The sequence below is a fragment of the Felis catus genome, chromosome E3, assembly GCF_018350175.1.
Source record: "Felis catus isolate Fca126 chromosome E3, F.catus_Fca126_mat1.0, whole genome shotgun sequence".
Taxonomy (NCBI): Eukaryota; Metazoa; Chordata; class Mammalia; order Carnivora; family Felidae; genus Felis; species Felis catus.
The window spans coordinates 37,045,777-37,070,658 of NC_058383.1; the positions used below are offsets into that span (position 1 = coordinate 37,045,777).

At 51.2% G+C, this 24,882-nt stretch overlaps 1 protein-coding gene across 2 annotated transcripts in view; it reads left to right on the forward strand.

Moving 5' to 3' along the window:
* PPL (periplakin) overlaps positions 1–24,882 on the forward strand; it is a 45,533-nt gene that overhangs the window by 1,862 nt on the left and 18,789 nt on the right. For both annotated transcript variants that reach the window (XM_006942360.5, XM_003998979.6), the window contains exon 2: positions 19,496–19,595. In XM_006942360.5, coding sequence (XP_006942422.2) covers positions 19,496–19,595 — 100 coding nt within the window. The remainder of the gene's footprint in view (positions 1–19,495; positions 19,596–24,882) is intronic.

The window sequence follows — 24,882 nt, forward strand, 5'->3', positions numbered from 1 at the left end:
AGCCACAGAGGACTGTTCTGTTCTCCCCCCACCAAGACTTGGGCCCCTCCAATCCTTCACACATGCACACACCCACACACCAGGAGACGGGCCAGGCCTCACCCTGCCCTCTGCCTCTTCCATCTCTCCGGACCCCAATGCCTCCAGCCCTCTGTCTGGTGCCCCTAATAGAAGGTTGGACCTAACAAGGTTAGGATGAATTCATACACGCTGGGAAGGGCTTGGCTTTCCCAACAGAGGATAGGAAGGAAGGGATTCCCACCCTTTAGAGCTGCGTGGCCTCTGAGGGCCTGGGGTGGCAAGGATTAAGTCCTACCTCTCTATCCCCCACCCTGTCCCCCTCCCCGCATGCTTCTGGCCCAAAGCAGCCACCCTCTGCCCTTGGCTGACAGCCATTGATCCCAGATGTCAGCTTTGAGGTTTATTTCTCCAGGAAGCCCTCCTGATTCTCTCCCCAGGATGGGATGGAGAGACTCTGCCTTTGGGTTCCATGGCCTGGAAGAGACACAGTCCTGAGTAGGGGCCAGGTGCTTCCGTACATGGTCTCACCAGACCAGTGCATCCCCTCTGCCCCTTCCCATTCATGGGGACAAGTTCATGGACTGAGTTGTGGGCTGGGAGACAGCCTCTTGCCCCGTTGTCTCAGCAAGAATCTTTGAGTGTTACCTGGTGCCTGGCACTCTCCTTGTAGCTCTCAGATGTGGTCTCTGGTCATGGGGCACTGACCCTCAAGTTACTCTTTCACCCCGAGTTTTTGGGGGGCTTCCTTTGAGGGAAGGTGGGGCTGCCAGCAAAATTCAGCATGGAAAAGTGTGTGGCAGCTCTCGCCCTGAGAGCAGAATGCCTCCCTAGTGATCCCAGCTCAGCTACAGCTGCCGTGGCAAATCAGGGAACCTCTCTGAGCCTCAGTTTCCTCATCTGCAAAGCAGGGATGGTGCAACTAAGTGTCTGTTGCATGGGGCCCTAGGGGGAGCAAATGTGACAACAGACAGAATGCCCTTGGCACGTAGGAAGTACCCAGACAGGGACTCAGCATCACCGCTTGCCAGCTGAGGGGACCCAGGACCAAGAAGCCAGGAGTTGTGACCTTCACACCCAGGCAGTCACAGAAGAGCCCTCCTGGAGAAAACCCGCCCCTCCCTGTTTGTCAGCCTTTTAGCGTCTGAAACTGGGGAGGGCCAGGATGGGGGAACCCCGCTGCTCCTGTCACCCTGGTTCCTAATAACAGGTGTGGGAGCTGATGTTCACACCTGAGCTAATGACAGGGTCAGACCTGATGGTGCAGGTCGCTGAGGATGGGTATCCAGCCCAGTAGGGAAGGTGTGAGGGGACCTGTTCCCACTGTCCTGAACCCTGGTTGAGAGTGCAGCCCCTGGGGCACCTGGGTAGCGCAGTCGGTTAAGCGTCCGACTTCAGCCAGGTCACGATCTCGTGGTCCGTGAGTTCGAGCCCCGCGTCAGGCTCTGGGCTGATGGCTCGGAGCCTGGAGCCTGTTTCCGATTCTGTGTCTCCCTCTCTCTCTGCCCCTCCCCCGTTCATGCTCTGTCTCTCTCTGTCCCAAAAATAAATAAAAATGTTGAAAAAAAAAATTAAAAAAAAAAAAAAAAGAGAGTGCAGCCCCTACCAGCTGCCCCTTCCTGGTTATGCAATCTGGGGTGAGCTGCTTGGCCTCAGAGTCAGTGTTTGCTCACCTGTAGAATGGGCATAAGCATAGGTCGTACCTGATGATATCATTAGCATGAAGATTAAGTGAAATGACACAGGGAAAGAGTTGAAAGGTGTAGGAGGCCTCAATGTACCATAGCTGTGGTGATTTTAACTATTGAGCAAGTGCAGATAAGGCACCTACCGTGTGCTTGGGATTGAACTGGATGCTGATGGACAGGCTGTGCACTTCACAACTCTAGGTCTGCCATTCCTGGCGGGGGTGGGGTGGGGTGGGGCGGGGCCGTGGAGGAGATGTTGACGTTCTTCCTGTACCTGATGGAGTTAAGCTTAATTACAAGTGTGCCTTACCGGACCATGTCTTCGTGGTGGGACAGAAAGCTGGATGTACGAGGTCTGTAGCCTATCGGCTCTGGTGCCCCTGATGGGTCTGAAGTAAGAGCTGTCAGCATTAGGGTGGAGACCTGGGAGATCTGGCAGGACTTCCTGGGGAGGTGTCTGACCTGTCATGGGGAGGAGTGGAATAGTTAAGATTCAGCTCTGGAGTTAAACTGAATTCTGCCTCTGTTTGATTTTGGCAAAGAAATTTACCTTCACTGAGCCTCACCTTCTTCATCTGTAAAATGGGACTAATTTTGCCCCTCCACCCAGACCTGTGTCCCAGTAAGCACCCAGCAGCCTGGCCTTGCTTCTCAACCTCACCGGGGCTGCATCTGGTTTTAAAGGGGAGGTCCCTGTGTGGGAGGCAGGGCCCAGGCTTTAAAGGCTGGTGAAAGGGGTGCATGCCCTCCTGGAAACTGGCTACGGTGCCCTGAGTCTCTTTGTGGTTAAGAGCACAGAGTCTGTTGTCAGCCAGATGTGACTTCAAACCTTAGTTTTGCCCCTTGTGTCTGTGTGACCTTGGGCAGGTCACTTAACATCTCTGTCTTAGTTTCTTCATCTGTGAAATGGGATTGATGATAGCAACCCCCAGCTGGTGAAGTTCCTGGGTGCCCTGCCCTAGACCTGACTCACAGTGAGCACTCAATAATACAATACACACTTTTAAGGGCAAGGACAGTGTTGAGCCCATGCAACTAACTGGTCTCCTCTCCCTGGGTGGGGCAGGCGCTCAGCTGACTGTCATCCAGTCCCCTTAACATTCACGTGGCCCCCACTTCAAGCAGACCCCTGGAGACACACATGCACACCTTGATCAGTGACAGCTGGAAAGCCCGGAGCCATTTGGAGAGGGTTCTGTCAGCAAAGCCCACCTCCAGCCATATGGGAGACTTGTACTGGAGTGATCTGCCCAGCCATTTCTCAAGCACCTACTGTGTGCCCCGCACGGCCATGGGTATTATAGCCTCTCATTCTGACACCGTGACAGCCAGGCTGGTGTTTGTGGCTCCTTTCACAAAGGATGACACTGAGACCAAGAGTAAAGGCGCTCATCTTGGGCTCATAGTTCACAGGTGGCTGATGCTGGGGGGCCCAGGAGCCCCTGGGAAGGGAAACTAGGTCTTCCCACCCACACCTGGGTCTGGTGGCAGCTGTCTCCAGGGACTGCCCCAGGCCAGATGGTGGAGTCACTGGCTTTTGTATTCCCTGACTCCGCCCCAGCAACCCTGTCACACCTCTCCTCTCTCTGGCTTTGCCCTCACTTGCCCAGTCCTTTTTCTTGGCAGAGGGAAGGAGACCTGATAAATTAGATTCAGAACAGAACAGCACTGAACCTTTAGAATGGCTGCTGTGGCGTTTCAAGCATTGTCAGGGGCAACCATCTAGGGACAGGAAGTTTTGGGGCAGAGGCTTAGCTCAATTCCTACCATTTAGGCAACACCCTAAGGAGGGGTGAGGGGCACCCAGAAGGCCCCCCGGGAGAAGAAGCTGCATTTCAAAGCAAGGACCTGGGATTCCCAGCTCCTTGTACTCCAGGCAAGGCTACCTGCCAGTCTCCCAGCCTGCCTGCCCCAGCCTGTCTCTGGAGGGGGAAGAAGGAAGTGGCCTCCGGTCTTTGTTCTCTCTGCTTTTGGTGGTCCTGCGTTTAGCCTCCTGAGCCTGGGAAGGGAGTCCCCTGGGCCCCAGGCAGGAGGCTGCTGGGCCAGCCCTGCACTTTCATCCGCTTGGCCTGCCAGCGTAGCTGGAAGCCCAGGCCCTCTTGCCTGGCGTCCTTGGAGTAGTAGCCTCTTCATAGTTTGTGCTTCCACTCTGACACCTCAGTCCCTTCTCCCCATGGCTGCCAGGGAGCTCTTGGCGATATGCAAATCTGATCTTGTCCCCCGTAGCTTAACCCTTGCCCCAGGCTTCCCTTTGCTCCCAGGCCCTGGTTGCTGCAGCCCTGCATAGCACAAATGTGTGCCCTTCACCCTGTCCTTTCCACACTGCATCCAGCCACATGGCCTTTGCCCACACTGTTCCTCCTGCCTGGAATGCCCTTCCCACCCCTTTTGGCTCATTTCTCTTCCTCTCTCTTGGTTGGTCTCTGTTCCTTAGGGAAGCCCTCCCTAACTTTTTGTCTTGCCCATCTCCTGGGTCTTATCTCAGTAGCCATTTGACCCTGCCCCTTTGGGCAGATGGCAATGAAGCTCTGTCTCCTTCCCCTCCTCGTGTCCCCCTCCCCGAGACTGGCTGGTGCAGCACATGTCCTGAATGCATGATTGAGGGTGAGCCATGGGGGACTGCTAAGATTCTCTCCCTCCTTAAACCTGTCACAGAGCACACAGTGGCGTGTGCATGCACACACTCACTGACCAAGAAAGTCAGGGGGGGAACAGAATGAGGGCCTGGAGAGAGCACAGCTCTGACTGTGGTCCCTGTCCAGACACCTTCTGTGTGCCCTGTAAACAGGCAGCAGCAACAATGCATGGTGGTAAGTGCTAAGATAGTGAAGGCAGAGGGGCCCTGGCCCAGCCAGTGGGTTTCTGGAGGACCCCCCAGGAGGTAGGTGGAACAGGAGAGCACTGGGGAGAGGGGTGGGGATGTGGCAGAGGAGGTACGCATCCACTCCCACTCGCGTAAGCATGAAAAGTCATCAGTGGACAAAGTTAATGAAGGATACAAAGAGTATGTTTGTGTACATTCTAAAAAACATTCATGCAAAGCAATGTAATGTTTCTGGATGCAGACACAGATATGTAGTGAAAACCTAAAACAGGCTTAGGAGGAAACCAGCAGCTTTAAAATGACCCTACCCCAGAGGAGGGGGCTGAAGGCATAAGAGGTGATCACATCATATTTCCTTGTAAACAAAACCCAGAGCAAATAGGGTAGTGTGAGAACATCAGCTAAGACTTGGTGGTAGGATTCTCTTCTGTACTTCTCTGTTTGAGCTAGACCATGAGTGTTCAGGTCTTTTATTTTTTTATTTATATTTTTAAATGTTTATTTTTGAGACAGAGACAGAGCATGAATGGGAGAGGGGCAGAGAGAGAGGGAGACACAGTATCTGAAGCAGGCTCCAGGCTCTGAGCTGTCAGCACAGAGCCCGACGTGGGGCTCGAACTCACGGACCGCGAGATCATGACCTGAGCCAAAGTCAGATGCCTAACCAACTGAGCCACCCAGGCACCCCAGTTCAGGTCTTTTAAAGTGAGGTGTGAGAGCGTCTCAGAGTCCAGTCAATAGTGGGAGAAGGGGTCTCAGGGAAGAGGAGGAGGCACCTCAGGAGGGACGGGTGCTGAGGCCAGAGGAGCAAGAATGGAGAGCAAGCAGGATGGTTCTGGATGGGGAGACACAAATGGAAAGTCTCAGGAAGTGGGGAGGGTACTTTGTTCACTGGTGACCTTTCAGGCTTATGCACGTGATGCCTCACCCTTCCCCCCCCCCCACCGTCCCCCACCTTCGCCCCACAGGTGGGAACATACAAGAGGCTCTGGGGTTGAGCTGCTCTAAATTATGATCATGTTGTGTTTCTGAGGTAATAGTACCCAGATCTCTGTCTTCCAGGTGAGGCTCAGAGTTTCAGTAGCTGTCTGAAGATCTGAGCTGCTCTAACATGGGCATTCTGAGCTGGGAGCAGTGCTGGAGTGTGCCAGCTGGCCGCCTGGCCCACCCTTTGCTGGGCGAGGGGTGTGTCAGGTCTAACTTCGCGCCCGGCTGCTCACTGGCTAGCAGCCCCACCTGCTGTCTGCTGACCCTGAAAAGCTGCATGGCTGCAGGGAAACAGTCCTGTGCAGAATTCCTTGCTGCCCCAGCAGCCTGGGCTCAGATTTCAGACTCATAACTTTTATGGTTTCCCCCTCCATCCTGGGCACAGGGACATTGTGGTTCCAACTGAGAGTTGAGGAAGCATTCAGAGTTTGTGCCAAGAACTGAGAGGGCTGCCCCAGATAAGCAGCTTGACTCTTCCCAAGTATAAAATGGGCAACCAATGCCCCCCTTTTCCTGAGGGGGAAGCTGAGGCCCATGGGCAGGGACAGAAGGCATGGTGAGTAGAGTAGAAAGAACCTGAGTTTGGGAGCCGCAGACCTGCCCTTTAGGCCTGGGTGTGCTGCTTGTCAGCTGTGCCGCTGGCCACATTCCCACCCCTTTCTGGGCTTGATGAAGGTAGTGACTTCATGCTGTACAGTCACTCCATACCCCCCAAGAACGGTGTCAACCACATAGTAGGTATTCAGTAAACGGTGGTGGAAGATCTGTTTTGAGTCTGAATTGTAGGAGTGTAAGACTGTGGAGAGGATTGGCATGTAGTCGGTGCTTAATAAATGGAGACTGGTACTCCTTGACCACTGGTCTTGAACCCGGAATGATGTCCTGACACCTGGGTGCACTGAGATTCCCTGAAGCCCTGTTTAAACCTTGTAAAAATCTTCAAGACTTGCCTTGGTATTACCTGCGGCAGCTTGAACTTCTGCACATGTGGGGTTATGAGAGCCTGAAAGCACATGCCTGACATGGGCCTGGAGGTAGGGTGGCCTTCACTGGGTGGAAACAGATTGGGTCACCAAGAAAGGGAACCACAGTTACTATACCAGCAATCTTCTCAGCTTAGGATATACTTCCCCAGGATTAATAGATGGGTGTATAGGATTTTACTGCCTAATTACCATGGCAGTTTCTAGTAAGGAGAGTATCAGTCAATTGACCAATCAATCTGGTATTTACTGGATGTTTCCTGTGTACTGCCTTCTTACAAGACTTCCTTCCTGTAGAGATCTGGGGATTCTTCCTCAATCTGCTCCCCTTAACACTGCGACACAATGCTGTGGTTTGTTTCCTGGTTCCCAGTCCTGGCTACACATTAGAATCATCGCGGGAGCTTTTAAAAGTGATGTCCAGGCCGTGTCGCAGACTGATGAAGTCAGAATCTCTGGGGTGGAGCTCGCACTTCAGTCTTCTGTTGGGTAGCCAGGGGCACAAACCACACATTTACACTGATTACTTCCACCCCTCTTGTCCTTGAGGTATGCACACCTTGCTTTCCTTTGCCTTTTCAGTAGCAGCTGCCTGGTCTGTTGTGCTGTATTCTTTTACTCTGAAACTTCCTGCATCTTTCCGTTTCAGGTGTGTGTTTTGTAAAATGGCACAGAACTGCTTTTGTTTTGTTTTGTTTTTTTGTTGTTGTTTTTTGTATTCTCACCCAAGAGTCTTCTATTTTAACAGGAGAGTTTAACTCATTCATGTTTATTGTAATGACTGATGTGTTTGGACCTATCCCTGCCATGTTAGTTTGTATTTCCTATTTATCATGCTTTCTCTTTGTTTCTTTTTGGCCCTTCTCTGCATTTTATTGGATCAAGCTATATTTTCACAATTAAGATAGGATAGAAGACCCGAATGGGACAGAGTGGATGAAAATACCCTGGCCCAGGCAATTATAGTCATCAGGGTATTTTTTCTAATCATCCCTATTAAGTTATAAAACTTTGAGCTTACATATTTTTTGGGGGGTGGGATGGCTTAATTCAAGGCCTTGCATAGGTTTGGGGTTCAATAAATAAGTATTGAATTGAGCAGATGTTTGATAGCATGCTAATAATTCCTGTCTCAGGGGCTGGTAATGGAGAAGGGCCTATTTGGGGGTGGAGAGATGACAAGGAGTTGGGAGGGGGTGGTGAAAGTTTATTCAGCAATGACTGATTCCCTGGAAAACTGACTGGGGTCGCAGTAGTCACCATTCTGGATGCTTACTAGCCCAATGGCCCCAGGCAAGTTGCCCCTCCTCCCTAGGCTCAGTCTATACACTGGGAGCAATTGCACTTAGTACCAATCTTGAGGGGTTGTTAGGAGAATCAGAGTGGAAACGTGTGTCAGGCACTGGGGTAGGGTGTGGCCCAGGGAGGTGTTCCTTCTGCGCCAACTCCTTCCTCCCAAAAGGCCTGCTCAGAGAGACAGACTGGGATCCCCTCATGGTGGCATCTTGGGAGAAGTTCTCAGACTCATTTGCCACCACTGTTACTCAACCAGCAGGATTCATTGTATCAAGGAAGACGCCAACGAGATGTAAATCACTAGGCCTTCCCTGAGTGGTGAACACCTTGTTGATTCATCCTAGATCCCCAGTGTCTCCCTGTCATTTTGTGGTTTGGTATTGATGTCCCCCTTGTTCTGAGAAGGTGGCTCTGGAGTCTGTTCAAATCTAGGCACTGCTACTTCCCAGCTGTGTGATGTAGGGTGGGTTTCTCATCCTCTCCAAGCCTCCATCATCTTCATCTGGAAAATGGGGGTGTAGGAATTGCAGCCATGCAATAAAACATCTGCTCAATTCAATATCTATTTATTGAGCCCAAGCCTATGCAAGGCTTGGAATTAAGGGCAACAAAGGGCCCCCCAAAAGGTGACTACATTCTTTCTGTCCAAAAGTTTATAGCTTAATGGGCAGGATTTTTTTTTTTTTAATGTTTATTTTTGAGAGAGTGCACGCACAGAGGAGGTGGGGGAGGACAGAGGATCTGAAGCGGGCTCGGGGCTGACAGCACAGAACCTGATGTGGGGCTCAAACCCACAAACTGACATCACGATCTGAACTGAAGTTGGCGGCTTAACCGACTGAGCCACCCAGGTGCCCCAATCCGCCAGGCAGTATTTAAAGAAAACGGGGGCTGAAGGACTCCCAGCACCAGAAATAAGCCTTCCACCAGGTCTGGATGTTCCTAGGGAGCTGCTTATGCCCTGGCTGGCCCTAGAGGCAGGCAGGACCCAGGCGAGGATGACCCTTGCCAACAGGCAGCCAGGTAACTTCTCTGGGCTCTGGGATGGGTGAGGCTGGTTCTGGGGAGAGGTGTGCACTCCTATGCATTCCAGACATTCCAAAGCTGATGCCTCCTGCCTACCCTTCCCGTACTCCTGTGCACACCCACTGAGACAGAATTAACCCCAAAAGGGAGGGACAGTAGACGTGACCAAGGGGAACATGGGGGGCTGACTTCGGGCTGGAAGACAAGGTGGTCCTGGCCAAGAAAGGAGGGCAGTTCCCACTAGATGTGACCTGTGCCTACCACATCCCATCTCTACACACAGAAAGAGAAAGTTGGGTTGTGACCAGTGGGGGACAGAGCAGTTATAGGCAGGCAGGGACAGCTGGGGCAGGGGCTTATGGCAGGGCTGTGGCACTTCTTGTCTCTGGGGGTGTGATCTATTCCCAGAGTGGCAGGTCATGAAAGAGGCCAGGACAGGAAAGAGGCCTGCCTGAAGGGAGGGATGGCTAGGAAGCTAGCCAAATGCCCCTGACTCTGACTCGTGGCCTATGGCCAAGGATGCTGCAGCTCTGGGGGCCTGGAAGGGTCATTGGGCTGTGGTTTATGTGCCCTGGCACTCTACACCCAGGTGCCATGCTCTGCTGGGTACAGCTGGGAGACCTGGATTGTTTTGAAGTCAGACAGCCAGGAACCTGTAGATAAGGCCTGGCCTTGGGACAGGTGCCTGGGCAGCCTGAGTTGGTCTGGTGGGATAGTGGCAGAGAGCAAAGGGAATGATAATTTACTAAGTGTCCCTAGGTACCAGGCTCTGAGCAGGACCACTAGATGTCCTGAGCTTTATTATGGAAGAACTGACGGGCTTAGAGCCAAGTGGCCCGGAAGGCACAGAATCACCTAAAATTGCACCGTCCTCCTTGGGAACCACTGCCCACATGAAGTGTGCTTAGAACTAGCTCAGATGTGCTGCAGGTTAAGACTACATGCTGGGCTTTGGAAGACATGATATGAAAAAGGCTTGTAAAATATCACATTTATAATGTTCTGGGGGTGCTTGGGTGGCTCAGTTGGTTAAGCCTCTGACTCTTAATTTCGGCTCCGGTCGTGATCTCATGGTTGTGAGATCAAGCCCCATGTCAGACTCTCCTTGGTGTTCTCTCTCTCTCTCTCTCTCTCTCTCTCTCTCTCTCTCTCTCTCCCTCCCTCCCTCCCTCCCTCCCTCCCTCCCTGCCTCTACCCTGCTCACATGCTCTTTGTCTCTCTCTCTCAAAATAAACGAACATTAAAAAAAAATTATGTTCTGTCGACTACCTGTCAAAATAATTTTTTAGATATATTAGGTTAAATAAAATATTGTGTAAACATTAAGTTCACCTATTTCTTTTGACTTTTTTCATGTGGCTGTGAGAAAAATTTACAAACATGGCTCGCAGCCTATTTCTGTTACACAGCAGTGCCCTTGAACGCAAAGGGACATAGTACCAAACCCTCACTTGGGGGCGTTTCCTACCTATTAAATGTGTCTTTCCGTTTGCCACTCTGCTAGTAGATACCATAACCCTGTTTATGGATGAGGAAATTGAAGTGGGCAGAGGAAATGGCACGTTGAGTTTCGCCAGACGCTGGCACAGCTCATGGACGCGTTGCTGGGACCAGCATTGTGTTGAGACCTGTACACATGGCAATGGACAAAACAGACCGAAGCCCAGAAATTCTGAGCCATTCCCATGGTGCTTTACCGGGATTGTCTCCTTGAAGTGTCTCAGCCCTCTGGGGTGGGACCGAGTCTTAGCTCCATTTCACAGAAAACAGGTACAGGGAGGCTAAGGAGCGCACCCAGGTCAGACCAACACCAGAGTCCACGTTTGTTTTCCTGCATCAAGATGACTCAGTTTTCCTCCCTGCAGGCAGGATAGAGAGGAAAATGGGCCCGCTGGTTCAGCGTGACTTGGGCACAGAGGGCTGAAGACAGCAAGGGTAGCTGTCACTGCTAGCTGGAGGGTTGGTCATTCGCAGTGTCCTTGGAGGGCCTGGGTCTCTCGTGGAGGGCGGAGGCTGGGAAGCAGGCTCGGGAAGGAGATAGAGAGGCTGAGCGGTCCAATGGGCCTGTAGCCAGTAAACCAAGTCTTAGCCAGGATGGTCCCGGAGGAGATCTAGGGACAGAGACCCGTAGAAGGCACAGCCGCTGCAAAAGCCCTGAGGAAGAAAAAGCTGGGCACAGGTTGAGGGCTGAGGGTCCTGTAGGCTGTGGGCAGGAGCGTGAGCTCTGGTCTCAGAGCATTTGGGCGCCCTGGCAAGTTGGAGGCCGGACGGTGGTGAGATCTGGTTGCATTGTTGAAATGCCCTGACGCTGGCTCGGGAGACGGTTGGGCGTGGACAGTGGTCCAGGTGAGCGACAGCAGCCTCGATCAGGTTGAGACCGTGGAGCACAGGGAGGGTGGAGGCACAGGAGATTGGTTCCCAGGAGGAACCAGGGGAGGGGAAGGCGGGCGTCTGGGGTTCTGCTTGAACAACCAGGTAGACAGGCCCATCTTGCCGCTTGTGTGGTTTCCCTCCTGCAGACAGGGGAAAGTCTTGAGAACAACAGAAACCCTGTGGTGGAAACACCCACGGCCTTCAAATCCCACATCTGATTCTAAGCCCAATCCCAAGATAGTTCGGCCCCACCAGGCCTGGGACCCACACCCTCCCAGCAGCCTCACTGCCCGTATATGCACACCAGCCTCTCTCCCTGCATGGACTGGGGGACACATGTCCAAATGTTGAAGTTACCTGAGAAGCTCCCGTGCCTGGGCGAGGCGACATCCTCAAGGAGGAGCCAGAGCATGTCTTGGCTTGTACGAGGATCAGCGTGAATGGCACGGTAGCTTTCTTTAGCTTCCCGGTGCCAGCGGGTTCTGACATTGGGACTGGGCTGCTGGCTTTTATCAGCTCCTTAAAAGGAGCCCAGGTCTCTGGACAGTGACCCCAAGTGGAAGCAGAGAGCCCGGGCTGTCCCATGCAGCAGCATTTTCTTCATTTAACCCCTGGCCCAGCTCGGTGGCATGCGTTTTGTGATGACCCCCACTGACAGATGGGGAAACTGAGGCTCAGAGAGGCTGAGTAATTCACAATGTAGTAAGGACTGAGACAGGATTCAAATCCAGGCCAGCTGCCTTCTTTCTGGGTGCTTTAATCATTAGGCCATACTGCCCCTTGAGCTGTGGAAAAGGGTGAGGGACACCTGCACAGAATTAAAGTGGGAAGAGGGGCCTAGAGGTGGGTGGGGGGGGTGGGGGGTGGTTGAGTGTCTCCTGAGATGCCTGTGTTCTCTTTTCCTGCCCATGTACTCCATCTACGGGGTTTAGGTGACCTGGGTGCCACCTCTGTCCCCATTTCTCTGGACAGCACCCCTGCTGGCCAGCTGACCAGCTCCCCACATTGCTGCTGACCTACTGGGCTGTGAGTGGCCACCTGTAAAGCAGGTTGGACTGTGGTTATTGAGTTTCTAACTCCTGGTGAGAGAATGGAGTACCTGATGCCATTTAAGGCTCTCACACTCTCTCCCTGCAGTTCTAATGCTCTGAGTACATCCTGGACACAAAGAGGTACCTGTTCCAGGCTGGCGCCTGCGGCTCAGACCCAAAAAGCCCTTGTTTGTCCCTCAGCGTGTCCTCAAACCTGGCCCAGGGCTCTGAGGACATGCCAGGTAGCCCCCTGACCAGCCTGCCCCCCATTTTTCCTTCCTTGTGCCAGGAGTCTCATTCGCAGGCGAGGCCATATAAATGGGGCACCTTGGACAGGACCCTCGCCCTCCTGGGCCCTTGCCAGACTCTGGCTTCCTCAGCCCAGGTGAAGAAAATGAGGGCCCATTCTCTGGAGAAATGGGCCCCAATCTGCCAGTGACCCCCACCTGCTTGTGCAGCCCTCACAGCAGCACCTGGGCTGGGCTGAGGGGGCTGTTGTGGAGACAGCTGTATCCTGAGTCCCACCAGCCTTTACCAGGTGGGGTCTTGGGCCACGGCACCCCACCTCCTCTCTGCCTATCCATAGGGGATTGTCCCGGATGCCATTTCCATCACCAAGAAGCATCCGCTCCTGTAGGGGTTTGCCAGAAAACCCAGAAATCTAGAAGGAAACTTTTCTTTAAAAACTATAGACTAGGGGTGCCTGGGTGGCTCGGTCGGGTCAGGCCCATGGGTTTGGGCCCCATGTCAGGCTCTGTGCTGATGGTGCAGCGCCTGCTTGGGATTCTCTCTCTCCTTCTCTCTCTGCCCCTCCCCTGCTCACACTACACTGTCTCTCTCTCAAAAATGAATAAATAAACTAAAAAAAAAAAAAAAAGCTAAACTATAGACTCATTTCTGAATCCCCAGTTTTCCCCTAATGTCCTTTTTCTGTTCCAGGACCTCACATTGCATTTAGCAAAATCACATCTCCTTGACTCCTTCGGGCTAACACTTCCTCAGTCTTGTCTTTCGTTACCTTGATGCTTTTGAAGAGGGCTGGTCAGGTGTTTTGTAGACCGTCCCGCAGTCTGGGCTTGTCTGCCGGCTCCCAGCCATGAGGTGGAGGTCATATATTGGGAAGGGTTCCTTGGAAGCAATCTTGTGTCCTCCTTGGTACCCAGTGTCGGGAGTTCTACCCTGTCCACATGGCTTCCGTCCTTGCCACTGTGAACTTACTGATTTTTCAGAAGGAACCTGTTTTACAGAACCAAGTGCCACTGGCAGCAGGAGTCTGTGTGCACAGCTCGGGGAGCAGTGTGAGGGCTCAGGTGCATTGTGAATGGCACCCCCACCATGGGGAGTACAAGTGCAATGAACACGTGTTGTGTGAATGAATGGTCATCCTCACCATTCGTGAGGCCCCTACGATGTGCTGGATAATTTGAGTTCCTTCACTGAACGAGTACTGTTTAAACGTCTCCTAGGCACCAGATACTGATTAGGCACTGGTGAAACCTGGGACACCCCACTCGTGCACCTAAATGATCTCTGATCTGCTTTGGGGACTCCAGAGGCTGCCCTGAACCTCTAGCTTGGTCCATGAACCCCAAAATGGTCTTTGAAACTCGATTCAGGTGTTTCTAGAAATGTTCCTGACCCTCCCCCACCCACCTCACTCAGCTAGGGAGGATGGACTATTCCCATTTTACAGATGGTGAAACAGAGGTTCGGGAACATCAAGCAGTTTCTCCAAGGTTATACCAGTGGTTGGCACAGTCAGGATTTGAACCCTATCTGGCTCCAGATACCGGCCACCTCCTCTATGAGTTTGGGTAGGGGCCTTTGCTTCCGAGGGCCACGGTTTGCTCATCTGTGTAATGAGCAGGTGGGGCTGGATGGCTTCCCAGACACCTTCTAGTGCCAAAGGCCACTGCCCTGAGAACCTGTGTCCATGTTAAACTTCTGAGTAAGTAGAAGGAGGCTGGGTGTGTCCCTCTCTAAGCCTGTCAGTCAGACCTGCCTCCCTTTTCCGGGGTGGGGGCACCTCAGCTTTCCTGGCTCAGCCGGTGATTGTCATCTCTGTGGGTGCAACAGGACTGGACGGGGGTGGTGGGGAAGGGCTGTATCTTGGTCTCCATCGGTCAGGCTGATGCCCCATCTGGCTGCCCCGCTGGGGCTTATTAGTGAGATGAAAAGCTGGACCTGCCAGGCCAGTTCCCAGCCCTTTGGGGATCCGTGCCCCCTCCCTGCAAGTTCCTGACCTGCCCACATTCCTGCACTCCTGGCAGGAGGCTTTGAGCTCTCAGAAGAACACTGCCCTGGGCTCTCCTGGCCAAAATGCAGGATCTTCTGGGGCTTCTCATTCAGGATCCAAACCCACAAGGCAAAAGTGCTAGGACTGTGTTCCAGAGGCCTGGATTAGAACCCCAACTCTCCTTGTTTTCTGGCAATCAGACTGTGGCCAAGTTATTGAATCACTTTGTGCCTCAGTTTCCCCATCTGTAAAGTTGGAGAACATTGCTACTGGAGGCTCTGGTAGGATTAAAGAAACGAATCTATATGTGACTTGCTTAGCACCGATGGGCAAGTGGTGGACTCTGCGTGTTAACTAGTATCTTCCAGACAGCTGAGCATAGGCTGGAACTGGTCTAGCTTTCATGGAAAACAGGATAAAAGGCAGGAAGGCTCAGAGGTTGGCAGAAGAAGAAACACGTCCCTATCACTTCAAAATGGCACTTGACAATATTTTTGTTTTCAGCTTTATTTATTTATTTATTTACTTATTTATTTGTCAATGTTTATTTTTGAGAGCATGCAAGAGTGGGGGAGGGGCAGAGAGAGAAGAAGGGAGGGACAGAGAGAAAGGGGGACAGAGGATCCAAAGCGGGCTCTGTGCTGACAGCAGAGAGCCCGATGCGGGGCTCAAACTCATGAGCCGTGTGATCATGACCTGAGCCAAAGTTGGACCCTTAACCAGCTAAGCCACCCAGTGCCCTGGTATCAGCTTTATTGAGAGATAACCCACATACTGTACCATTTACTCGTTTAAGGTGTACAATTAAGTGGTTTTTAATTACACAGCTGTCACCACAACCAGCTTTAGAATATTTTCATCACCCCAAAAAGATACGCCATAACCCTTCAGAGCTTATCTGACGGCCCTCCTGCCCAGCCCCTCGCCCCCACTCAGCCTGGGCAGCCACTAATACGCTTTCTGCTTCTATGGATTGGCCTATTCTAGATACTTCATATAGATGGAGTCATACTGTATGTGACATTTTGTGTCTATCTCCTATCAGTGTGATGGTTTTGCAGTTCATCCACGCTCTAGCAGGTGTCAGTTTGTGCCTCCTTTTTATGCTGAGTACTATTCCATTGTATGAATCTTCCACATTTTGTGTATCCATTCATCGGTTGATGAACATTTGTGTTTCCATCTGGGGGCTCTTGTAAATAGTGCTATTATGAACATTTGTGTTTGATTCAACTTTTCGTGTGGACCTATGTTTTAATTTCTTTTGGGAAGATACTTAGGAATGGAATTGCTGGGTCATGTGGCAACTTTATGTTTAACTTTTGTTTTCGTTTTTGTTCTTTAAATTTTTTTTAACGATTATTTATTTTTTGAGAGACAGAGCATGAGCGGGGGAGGGGAAGATAAAGAGAGGGAGACAGAGAATCGGAAGTAGGCTCCAGGCTCCAAGCAGTCAGCACAGAGCCTGACACGGGGATCGAACTCACAAACCGTGAGATCATGATCTCATCCAAAGTCGGATGCTCAACTGACTGAGCCACCCAGGCGCCCATAGGTTTAACTTTTTGAGGGAGCAACTTCCAGAATTTCCAAAGCAGCCCCACCATTTTACAGTTCCCACCAGCTGTGAGCAAGGGTTCTGATTTCTCTGTATCCTTGTCACCAAATCGTTATGGTCTTTTTGATTATTGCCTTTTTAGTGGGTGAGAAGTGATATCCCATTGTGGCCTAGGGCACTTGGCATTGTAAGTTCATCTGTTACATGCCTAGGATGTGCTGGCAGTCCTGTAGGATTGTCACATGGGGTCATTAAAGGCATCGACTTGGGGGCCTGCCTGGGTTGGAATTCTGGCTCTAACACTTAATTACCGTGTGACTTCAGGAAAGTTCCTGAAACTCGTTGGTCCTCAGATTCCACATCTGCAAAGTGGGGATAATAAGATGATTACCCACTGGGCCAACACCTACCTCCCCGAGTTGTCATGAAAATTAAGTAAGAAATGAGTGGAGAGCCTGGCGTGTGGAAAGTAAATTCTGAGCTCGTAGTATTTTGGGGACAGCAGTTGTTGCTGGAGGTTGGCTTGTGACTTTTTTCCCAGTGCCCCTGTGAGGAACTGTGAGCCCAGTGTTTGACGAAGTGGCCTGTGGAGCAAGACTGCCTGAGAACAGAGTCCGGGAGCCTCATTCACAAGCTGTGTAACGCTGGGCAAGCACCTTGACATCTCTGAACCTTGGTTTCCTATAACCTATCCATAAAGTGACACACAAACCTTCCCAGGGGCTTGGGGTGAGGGTATTGTCGAGGCGGTACCTGTGAACATGCCTGATGTCTGGTGAAGCATGTGCATCGTCAAATTACCGTGATGCCTTGGTGGTCATCTCCTGTTAACAGATGGGTAAACTGAGGCACCTCGAGGGAAAGGTGCTTGCCTGAGATGGTCCAAGCAGAAAATGCCCTATCTGGACTTGGAACTCATGCCTGTCTGGCCAGACAGAAGCTCCCACTGAACCCTCCTTTCTTCTCTGCCAGGAACACCAGGTTCCCAGGACTGGCTGTTCGACCCCCTCCTTTGTCCCCTTGTGGTGCTGGGCTTTGGCTGGGTCCAGGCAGGGCCCAAGGCAGGGTCCAGGAGGCGCTTTCCTCACACTGCCCAGTCAATGAAGGGCCTGGTTTGGGAGCTGGCCGCATATCCTGAGGTGGGGCTGGGCCAGGCCAAAGGCTCCCACCTACTCCACATTGCACCTTCCCCATGCTGGCTCGAGCAGTCATGGGTTAAATCTTTGGGTTCAGATTCACTCCATCTGAGTGCAGCAGGCCAGGCTGAGGATCAGTGATTCTATGTGGGGAGGGGCCTGGAAATGCTCATGTTCCCCACGTGGTCTGACAAGCCAGGCCGTGGGGGTTCTGGGCTCAGCCCATGACCTGGTAGCCCTTCCTTACTGGGATCCTCTACACATACTCCTTTCTTCTCAGCCTTCCTTGCCTTCTCCGCTGAATACCACCTTTCTGTGCTGCAGGACTGCTCAGAGCCTTTACTGGCTCATGGACTTCTAGAGGGGCCAGGTTTTCCTAACTGCCTTGACTGACAAAGCCTTTGTTCTAGGAGTGATTTACAGGACTGGAGTTTCTGGGACCCTACTTTAGGAAAGGCTGCCTCCTTGATTGACTTGGCAGAGGGTGTAGCCTGGGTCTTGTTTCTTTCCCCTGGTTCCTGTGTGTCCAGGCCTGGCACAGAGCAGGCTCTCAGGCAGGGTTTGAGGCATGGATGGACAGGCTCACAGGTTCTGTTTGCGGTGCCAGTCTCTGACCCCCTCCTCGGCTCTCCCCCCACCCATACCAGTAATACCTGCAGTGGCGGACCCTGAAATCTGGGGGTATCAGTGTCCCCTGGAGAACCTGTGTAAGCAAAAGCAATAATAATACACCTTCCTGGGCCCAGCTCTGGAGATGCAGATTCAGAGGGTCTGGGTTAGGGCTTGGGAATCTGAATGTTTCATGCCACAGTAGGTGGGTCCCAGGCCTGATTTGGAAATTCCACTCTGAAGAGGGGGTGGCCTGACCTGCCCTGGGCTGGCCCACCTCGAGGGACATGCCTAGACCCCAAACTCTTCCTCATTCTTCAGAACCTAGCCCCCATACCTCTTTCAGGAAGCCTTCAGTGACCAGTCCCATCCCCACCTCACTGGCCAGGAGGCTCCTCTGAGCATCCCTAGCCCTCTATCTCAATCTTGTGACTATTTTTGTAAATGCTGATCCCCCCCACCCCCATCTAGCGGGGTGACCTCTCAGAGGGTGAAGCTTTGTCTGTGTGCAGTGCTGGGCCTGGCATACAGTAGGCGCTTAATGTGTGCAGGTGGAATGAAACTTCTGGGTTCTGGGCTGCCTGGGCTCCTCTGTGGAGTCATTACAAAAGGGTTTTCGATGGAGATTGGGGAATTAAGTGCTAATCTTGACCGTTACTGACTGGCTGGGTGACATTGGCCAAGTTGCATTCCCTCTCTGTTTTTTGTTTCTTCCTTTGTTGAAAGAAAACAACAATAGAGGCGGGGCTGGGCACACATCAGTAATGCTCCTTAACAACTATAACCACAAACCTTTGGGACCGAATAGGTGCCCAGCTCTTTGCCTGCACAACCTCCCTCCCATTCTAACACCCCACCCAGAAAGCCACGTGGAATCAGAAAACTCTTCCGATTTCAAGTCTCAGTTTGGTGCTAACCCAGCTCCGACTTGACCATGATACATGCCAAGGCCCGCTTTTCAGCAAGAGAGGGCAGGGTTAGGCTTTGATGTGTGCAGGCAACCAAGTGTCCAGGTAGAACGTAATGTCATTGTGTTTCCGTAGAGTTTATTCCAAGTGCATAGATTGAAAGTGCCAGATATTTAATCCTCAATAGCTTGCGTGAAAACTTGGGTCCGAATGTTCACAGCAGCATGATTCCTAATGGCCAAAAGGTGGCAACAACTCAAATGTCCATCAACTGAGGACTAGATAAACAAAATGTGATCTATTCACGCAGTGGAACCTTATTCAGCCATAGAAAGGAACGTCATGTGCTATAACCTGAATGAACCTCAGAAATACCATGCTAAGTAAAAGAAGCCAGATACATTATACGATCGCATTTGTGTGAGATGTCTAGAAGAGGCAAATCTATAGGGATAGAAAGTAGAGTAGTGGGGGCTGGGGGGAGAGACAATGGGGAGTGGCTGCTAATGAGGTTTCTTTTGGGGTGACAAAAATGTTCTGGAACTAGAGAGCGATGATAGCTGTGTAACCTTGTGAGTACGCTAAAACCCACTGAATTAGAGGTTTTGAAAGGTTGAATTTTATGGTATGTGAATTCTATCTCAGTAAAAGGGGGAAAAAAGAACACAGTGAGGGTGTTCTGCCAACATGGAAAAATAGAAGCCCTTGCCCCACGCTGCCTCATTTCTGTGGCTTTAGTGATGTCACCCCAGGGCGGGGGTGGGGGGGGCTCCCTCTGAGGCTGGTGGGGACCCTGGCCCACCTCCTGTCTTGTGCCCACAGCATCTCTAACAAGGAGCTGTCCGATCTGATCGAGCAGTTGCAGAAGAATGCCGACCAGGTGGAGAAGAACATCGTAGACACGGAGGCCAAGATGCAAAGTGTGAGTGCCCCCCTGTGTCCCCCTGTGCCGCCAGTCTTGTCTGATCCAGTGGTTCTCACCAGGGGGTGGGGGTGGGGTGGATTCTGTCCCCCACCCCCGGAGAACACGTGGACACATCTGGAGACAATTTTAGCCGTCACAACTGGGGGAGTGTGGTGGTTGGGCATCTAGTGGGTGGGGGCCAGGGATGCCGATAAACACCCTACAGGGCACAGGATGGCCCCCCACACAGAGTGATCAAGCCCCAAATGTCAATAGTGCTGAGATGGAGAAACGTCATTATTGCTGTTGATAATGGGCACACATCAGTGCCCCCCACCCTGGGGGTCAAGTTCCTGCAGTTTACAAACCCTATCTGGAGGAGAATCGTGGTCTCAGGAGCCAGGCCCTGCTTGGGATCCCAGCTTTGCCACTTACTGTGTGACCTTGGGCAAGTCATGTTACCTCTCTGTGCATGTGATTCCCTCTGAGAGGGTAAGAGGGATCATCCCCACCTCCGGGCTGCTGTAAAGATTCGATGAGATTAAACAGGTGTACTTCAGGGCTCAATATTATCATCATATCCTTATTCTTCTTGTACTACACCTGCCACTCCTTAGTTGCATGTGATCCTCCTCTTGCAGAGGAGAGAAAGCTGGGAAAATCATGTTCCCTGTCTGTGTCTCAGTTTCCTCGTCTGTAACATGGGCTAACAACTGCTCTGAGCCATACTCTTCTGAGGAGTCTGTACTGTGTGGGATATTGGAGCTGCCCCCACACCTGTGAGCTGCCAAGATGATCATCTTCTCTCTCTCTCTTTTTTAAGTTTATTTATTTTGAGAGGGAGAGAGAGGGAATCCCAAGCAGGTTCCATGCTGTCAACACAGAGCCCGATGTGGGGTTTGATCCCCAAAACCCTGGGATCATAAACTGAACCGAAATCAAGAGTTGGACGCTCAGCCAACTTAGCCACCCAGGCGCCCCCAATGATCTTCTCTTTGAGCCCCCCACCAGCCCAGTGTGGTAGAGCTTATACCCATTTTGTAGCTGGAGAAACTGAGGTTCGTTCAGAGAGGGCGAGGGTGACTAGTCAGTGACAGAGCTAGCCCCAGAAGCATCCCAGAGGTCTGGTTGCCAGATTTAGAAAACAAAAATACTGAACATCCAGTTAAATTTGACTTTGAGAACACTATGGGATATACTTATAATACAAAGTTATCCATCATTTATCTGAAATTTGAACTTAACTGGATGGTCTGTATTTCATCTGCATTCCTACCCAGGAGCGTGACCAAGAGGCGGTTCCAGCGGAGTTGGGGATGGAAGGTGGACAGGTCATGAGGGAGCTGTCCCCCCCTGTGACCATGCAGCTGTCCACCCACCCAAGGGCTGATCCACAGGCAGCCCAGACACCTGAGGGACGGGGTGGGCTAGGGGTGGTGCAGCTGGGAGTGAGAGATGGAGGTGTGGGGACAGAAGGCAGGAAAGGCAAGTGGAGCTTTCTGCTCCCTGCCAGGGGCCTCCCCTGGCTCCTCTCCTGTGCTCACCTGCCTGTCCACCGCCTTTACCTGCCATAGTGCCTCCCCTCCCCCGCTGCTAGCTTTTTGTTCAGGCCGCAGCTCTGTCCCAGCTCCTCTGTCGTTTTTGTTTTGTTTGTTTTTTTGTTTTTAATTTTTTTCCCCCTTTTGTTTTATTTTTGAGAGAGAGAGAGAGGGAGAGAGAGAGACAGCATTAGGGTTGGGGTAGAGAGAGGGAGACACAGCTAGAACTCTTCGGACACTTAATAGTTTGAGCCACCCAGATGCCCCTTCATCTTTTTTTTTTTTTTTTAAGCTTATCTATTTATTTTGACAGAGCAGGGGAGGGACAGAGGGGGAGAGGGGAGAGAGAGAATCCCAAGCAGGCTCCACACTGTCAGCACCAGAGCCCGATATGGGGCTTGAACTCAGGACCCTGAGATTATGACCTGAGCCGAAGTCAGACACTTAACCAATGAGCCACCCAGGAATCTTTACTCCTCTCTTCATATGGTGTCGTGCTATTTTATTTCCTAAATGAAAACAGCTTTTTGGGTGTGTCCTAATTTTGTCCTAATAAAAGGAATATGGGTTTGTTACAAATATTTCAGAACCAACAAACAAGTATAACAAAGCAAATTAAAATCATGTATAATTCCACCACCAGAGAAATTGATCAGCTATTAACATTTTGGTGTATCTTTTGACCTTTTCCCGTGCGTGCACGCGGGCGTGCGTGTGTGAATAGGAGGGTCTAGTGCTCTGACTTTATTTGCTTAATGACTCATGGTAACAAGGATGAGCTTGGGGGATAATTTTGAACTGTTTTTTAACTTCAAATGAACAGACCTGATAAAAGAAACTGTGTTCTGATGACCATAGAAACTAACCTTTTTCTTTCTTCTTTCCTTCCTTCCTATCATTTCTCAGAAGAAAACATCACTGTTTAATTACCCAAAAGTTCTCTTGAATTTTCCTGTTTTCTTAAATTGCAGTGAGAGTCACATAACGTAAAATTAACCATTTAAAGGATATAAGTCAGTGGTATTTGGACCCCTACCACGTCTGTCTGTTTCTAAGACATTTCTGTTCCCCCAAAGGGAATCCCATACCCAAAGGCAGTCGCTCCCTGTTCCCCTTCCCTGCAGCCCCCAGAAACCCTAATCTGCTTTCTGTGTCTATGGATTTACTTCTGTATATTTCATATAAACAGAATCGTACAACATGACCACATGTGACCTTTTATGCCAAACTTCTAAAAGTGGAGGAAGTTGAAAGAGTTTCACAGAAAGCATCCAGATTCCACCAGTAGCATGTTAGATTTGCTTTATCACTCATCTGACCATCAGCACGCGTATAATTTTTTAATAAATAATTTTATTAAATAATTTTAAAAAATTTTAAAAAATTAAAATAATTTTAATAATAATTTTTAATAAAAAAATTTTTTTAACATTTATTTTCGACAGAGACAGAGCATGAGCGGGGGAGGGGCAGAGAGGGAGAGACAGACAGAATCTCAAGCAGGCTCTGCACTTGTCAGCACAGAGCCCAACATGGGGCTTGAACTCAGGAACGGTGAGATCACGACCTGAGCCGAATCAAGAGTTAGATGCTTAACCGACTGAGACACCCAGGCGCCCTGTGTAATTTATTAGATACGTCAGTCCATATAATTTGTTTTTACTTGTAAAAACCTTTTACTTGAGCTATCCATTCTGTAAGGTATATAGAAAGTAACCGTGTGACCACTGCTCAGGTGAAGATAGAGAACATGTCCCGGAGAGCTGGCTTGTGACCTTCCCAATCCACATCCCCCAGAGGTAACCACCAGGCTGACCTCTATCACCATCGATCTGTTTTGCCCGACTGTGAACTCTTGAACTCCTACATGGCATCTCTCAGCTAGATGTTCTCTTTCTCATCCCAGCTGCCATGTTTCAAGCAGGCCTGCATTCCCACACAGCACTTGCAGGAATGAGGTAATGATTAATTTACTTCCCCCTTTTGCAAAATTAATCTTTGACACTGAAAGTGCCCAGGAGAGCTGCAGGTCTGCTGCAAATGATAGAGTGGATAAAATTCCATCCAAGCCAAGAACCGTGATGTTTTGTTGTATTTTTTTTTTTAACTGGCCAGACCCAAGCCCCTCCGGGCGCCTGGCCCCACTCGCCCCTCAGTCTTCCTGGAGTTGGGCGGGGACACGTGGGTTGAACACCTTTTCTTCCTTCCTCCGAGGGCCCTCTGGACCAGGCACCACATCACCTCCACTCACTTTTGCTTCTGTAACAGGCTGATCTGAGGCGGAGTTTACATGTCAAAATGCTCCCGTTCCAGGTTTACGATGCAGCGACTTTTAGTAACTTCACTGAGTGGTGCGGCCATTTCCATAAATGGGTTTTAGAACATTTTCACCCCCGAATAAGATCCCTTGTGCTCATTTACTGTTAGTTCCTATTTCCACCTGAGCCGCTGGCAACCGCTCAGCTACTCTCTGTCTCTATGGATTAGCCGATCCAGGACAGTTCACACAAGCACAGCCCCACACCATGTGGCCTTTGGCTTCTCTTGCTTTGCAGTCCCCAAGGCTCATCCCTGACAGAGCCTGTCGGTGGATCCATCTTTTGAGAACTGAGAAATTCCTCAGTTCACTTGGATGCCTCTTCCTTATCCCCGTGGCAGCAACGGGGGCCCTGAGGCCCAGCTGGGGAGGGCCCTGGTTCCTCTGGGGGCCCCCCGTGTTACTTCCGGTCTGTCTTCAGCACAGGCGTTCCCCGCTGGCCTGGGGTCTCTGGAGCCCCACACAGCATGTGGCTGGGCTTCAGGAATGTTGACTAAGTGAATTCATAGGCTATGTTTAGACACCTGCTGTCCTGACTGCCAGTTCGTTATTCTTCCCTAAACAAGCAGAGACCCTGGGCTCATCAGCGACACTGATTGTACCTTCCAAATATCCACCCTTTGTTTACTCTCACCATTTCTGCAGATGCCACCCCAGCATCGGCCACCCTCAGCTCCCACCTGGCCCTGTCACAACTCCTGACTGCAGTGCCCTCTTAGGCTCCGCTCCTACCCTGTAGAGCCCTAAGGCATTGCCTTTAAGGATACAGAGTGGCCTTTTTGCTTGGCACCCTTCCCACTTCCTCCTCCGGCCTGCCTTCCAGCCACATGCTTGCCCTTTCCTGCCTCAGGGCCTTTGCACAGGCTGTTCCCTCTGCCTAGAACACTCTTTTCTTTCATCCTTAGTTCTTAGCTGGTGTCCTAACCTCCCAGGAGGCTCACTGACCATTGGATCTTAAAGTAGGTCCCCAGGGCACCGGGTGGCTCAGTCAGTTGTTTCTAATTCTTGATTTCAGCTCAGGTCATGATATCATGGTCATGAGATGGAGCCCCACTTGGGGCTCTGAGCTGAATGTAGGTTGCTCTGCCCTTCCCCCGTGTGCACATGTGTGGTCTCTTTCTCTGTCTCGCAAAAATAAAACTAAAAAACAAATAAAAGCAGGTCCCCGCTATTCAACCTCTGGTATGTTTCCTTGGGAAACACTGACATGTTCGAACTTGTAGTCACCTTTGTGAGGTTTATCTGTTTACCTGGTGGTCTCCCTGACGGGGCTGAGCAAGGCTGTGCCTCTTCATTCGCAGCTATGTCTCAGAGCCCCCAAAAGTGGGCACTTGGGCTGTTTGTTGAGAGGCAGAGGAGAGGCGAGGCAGGACCAGGGGGCCCCGTGCTGGCTCTCTCCTCCTTATCCTCCCACCCCCACCACACCCACTGAATCCCCATCTGCTGTCTG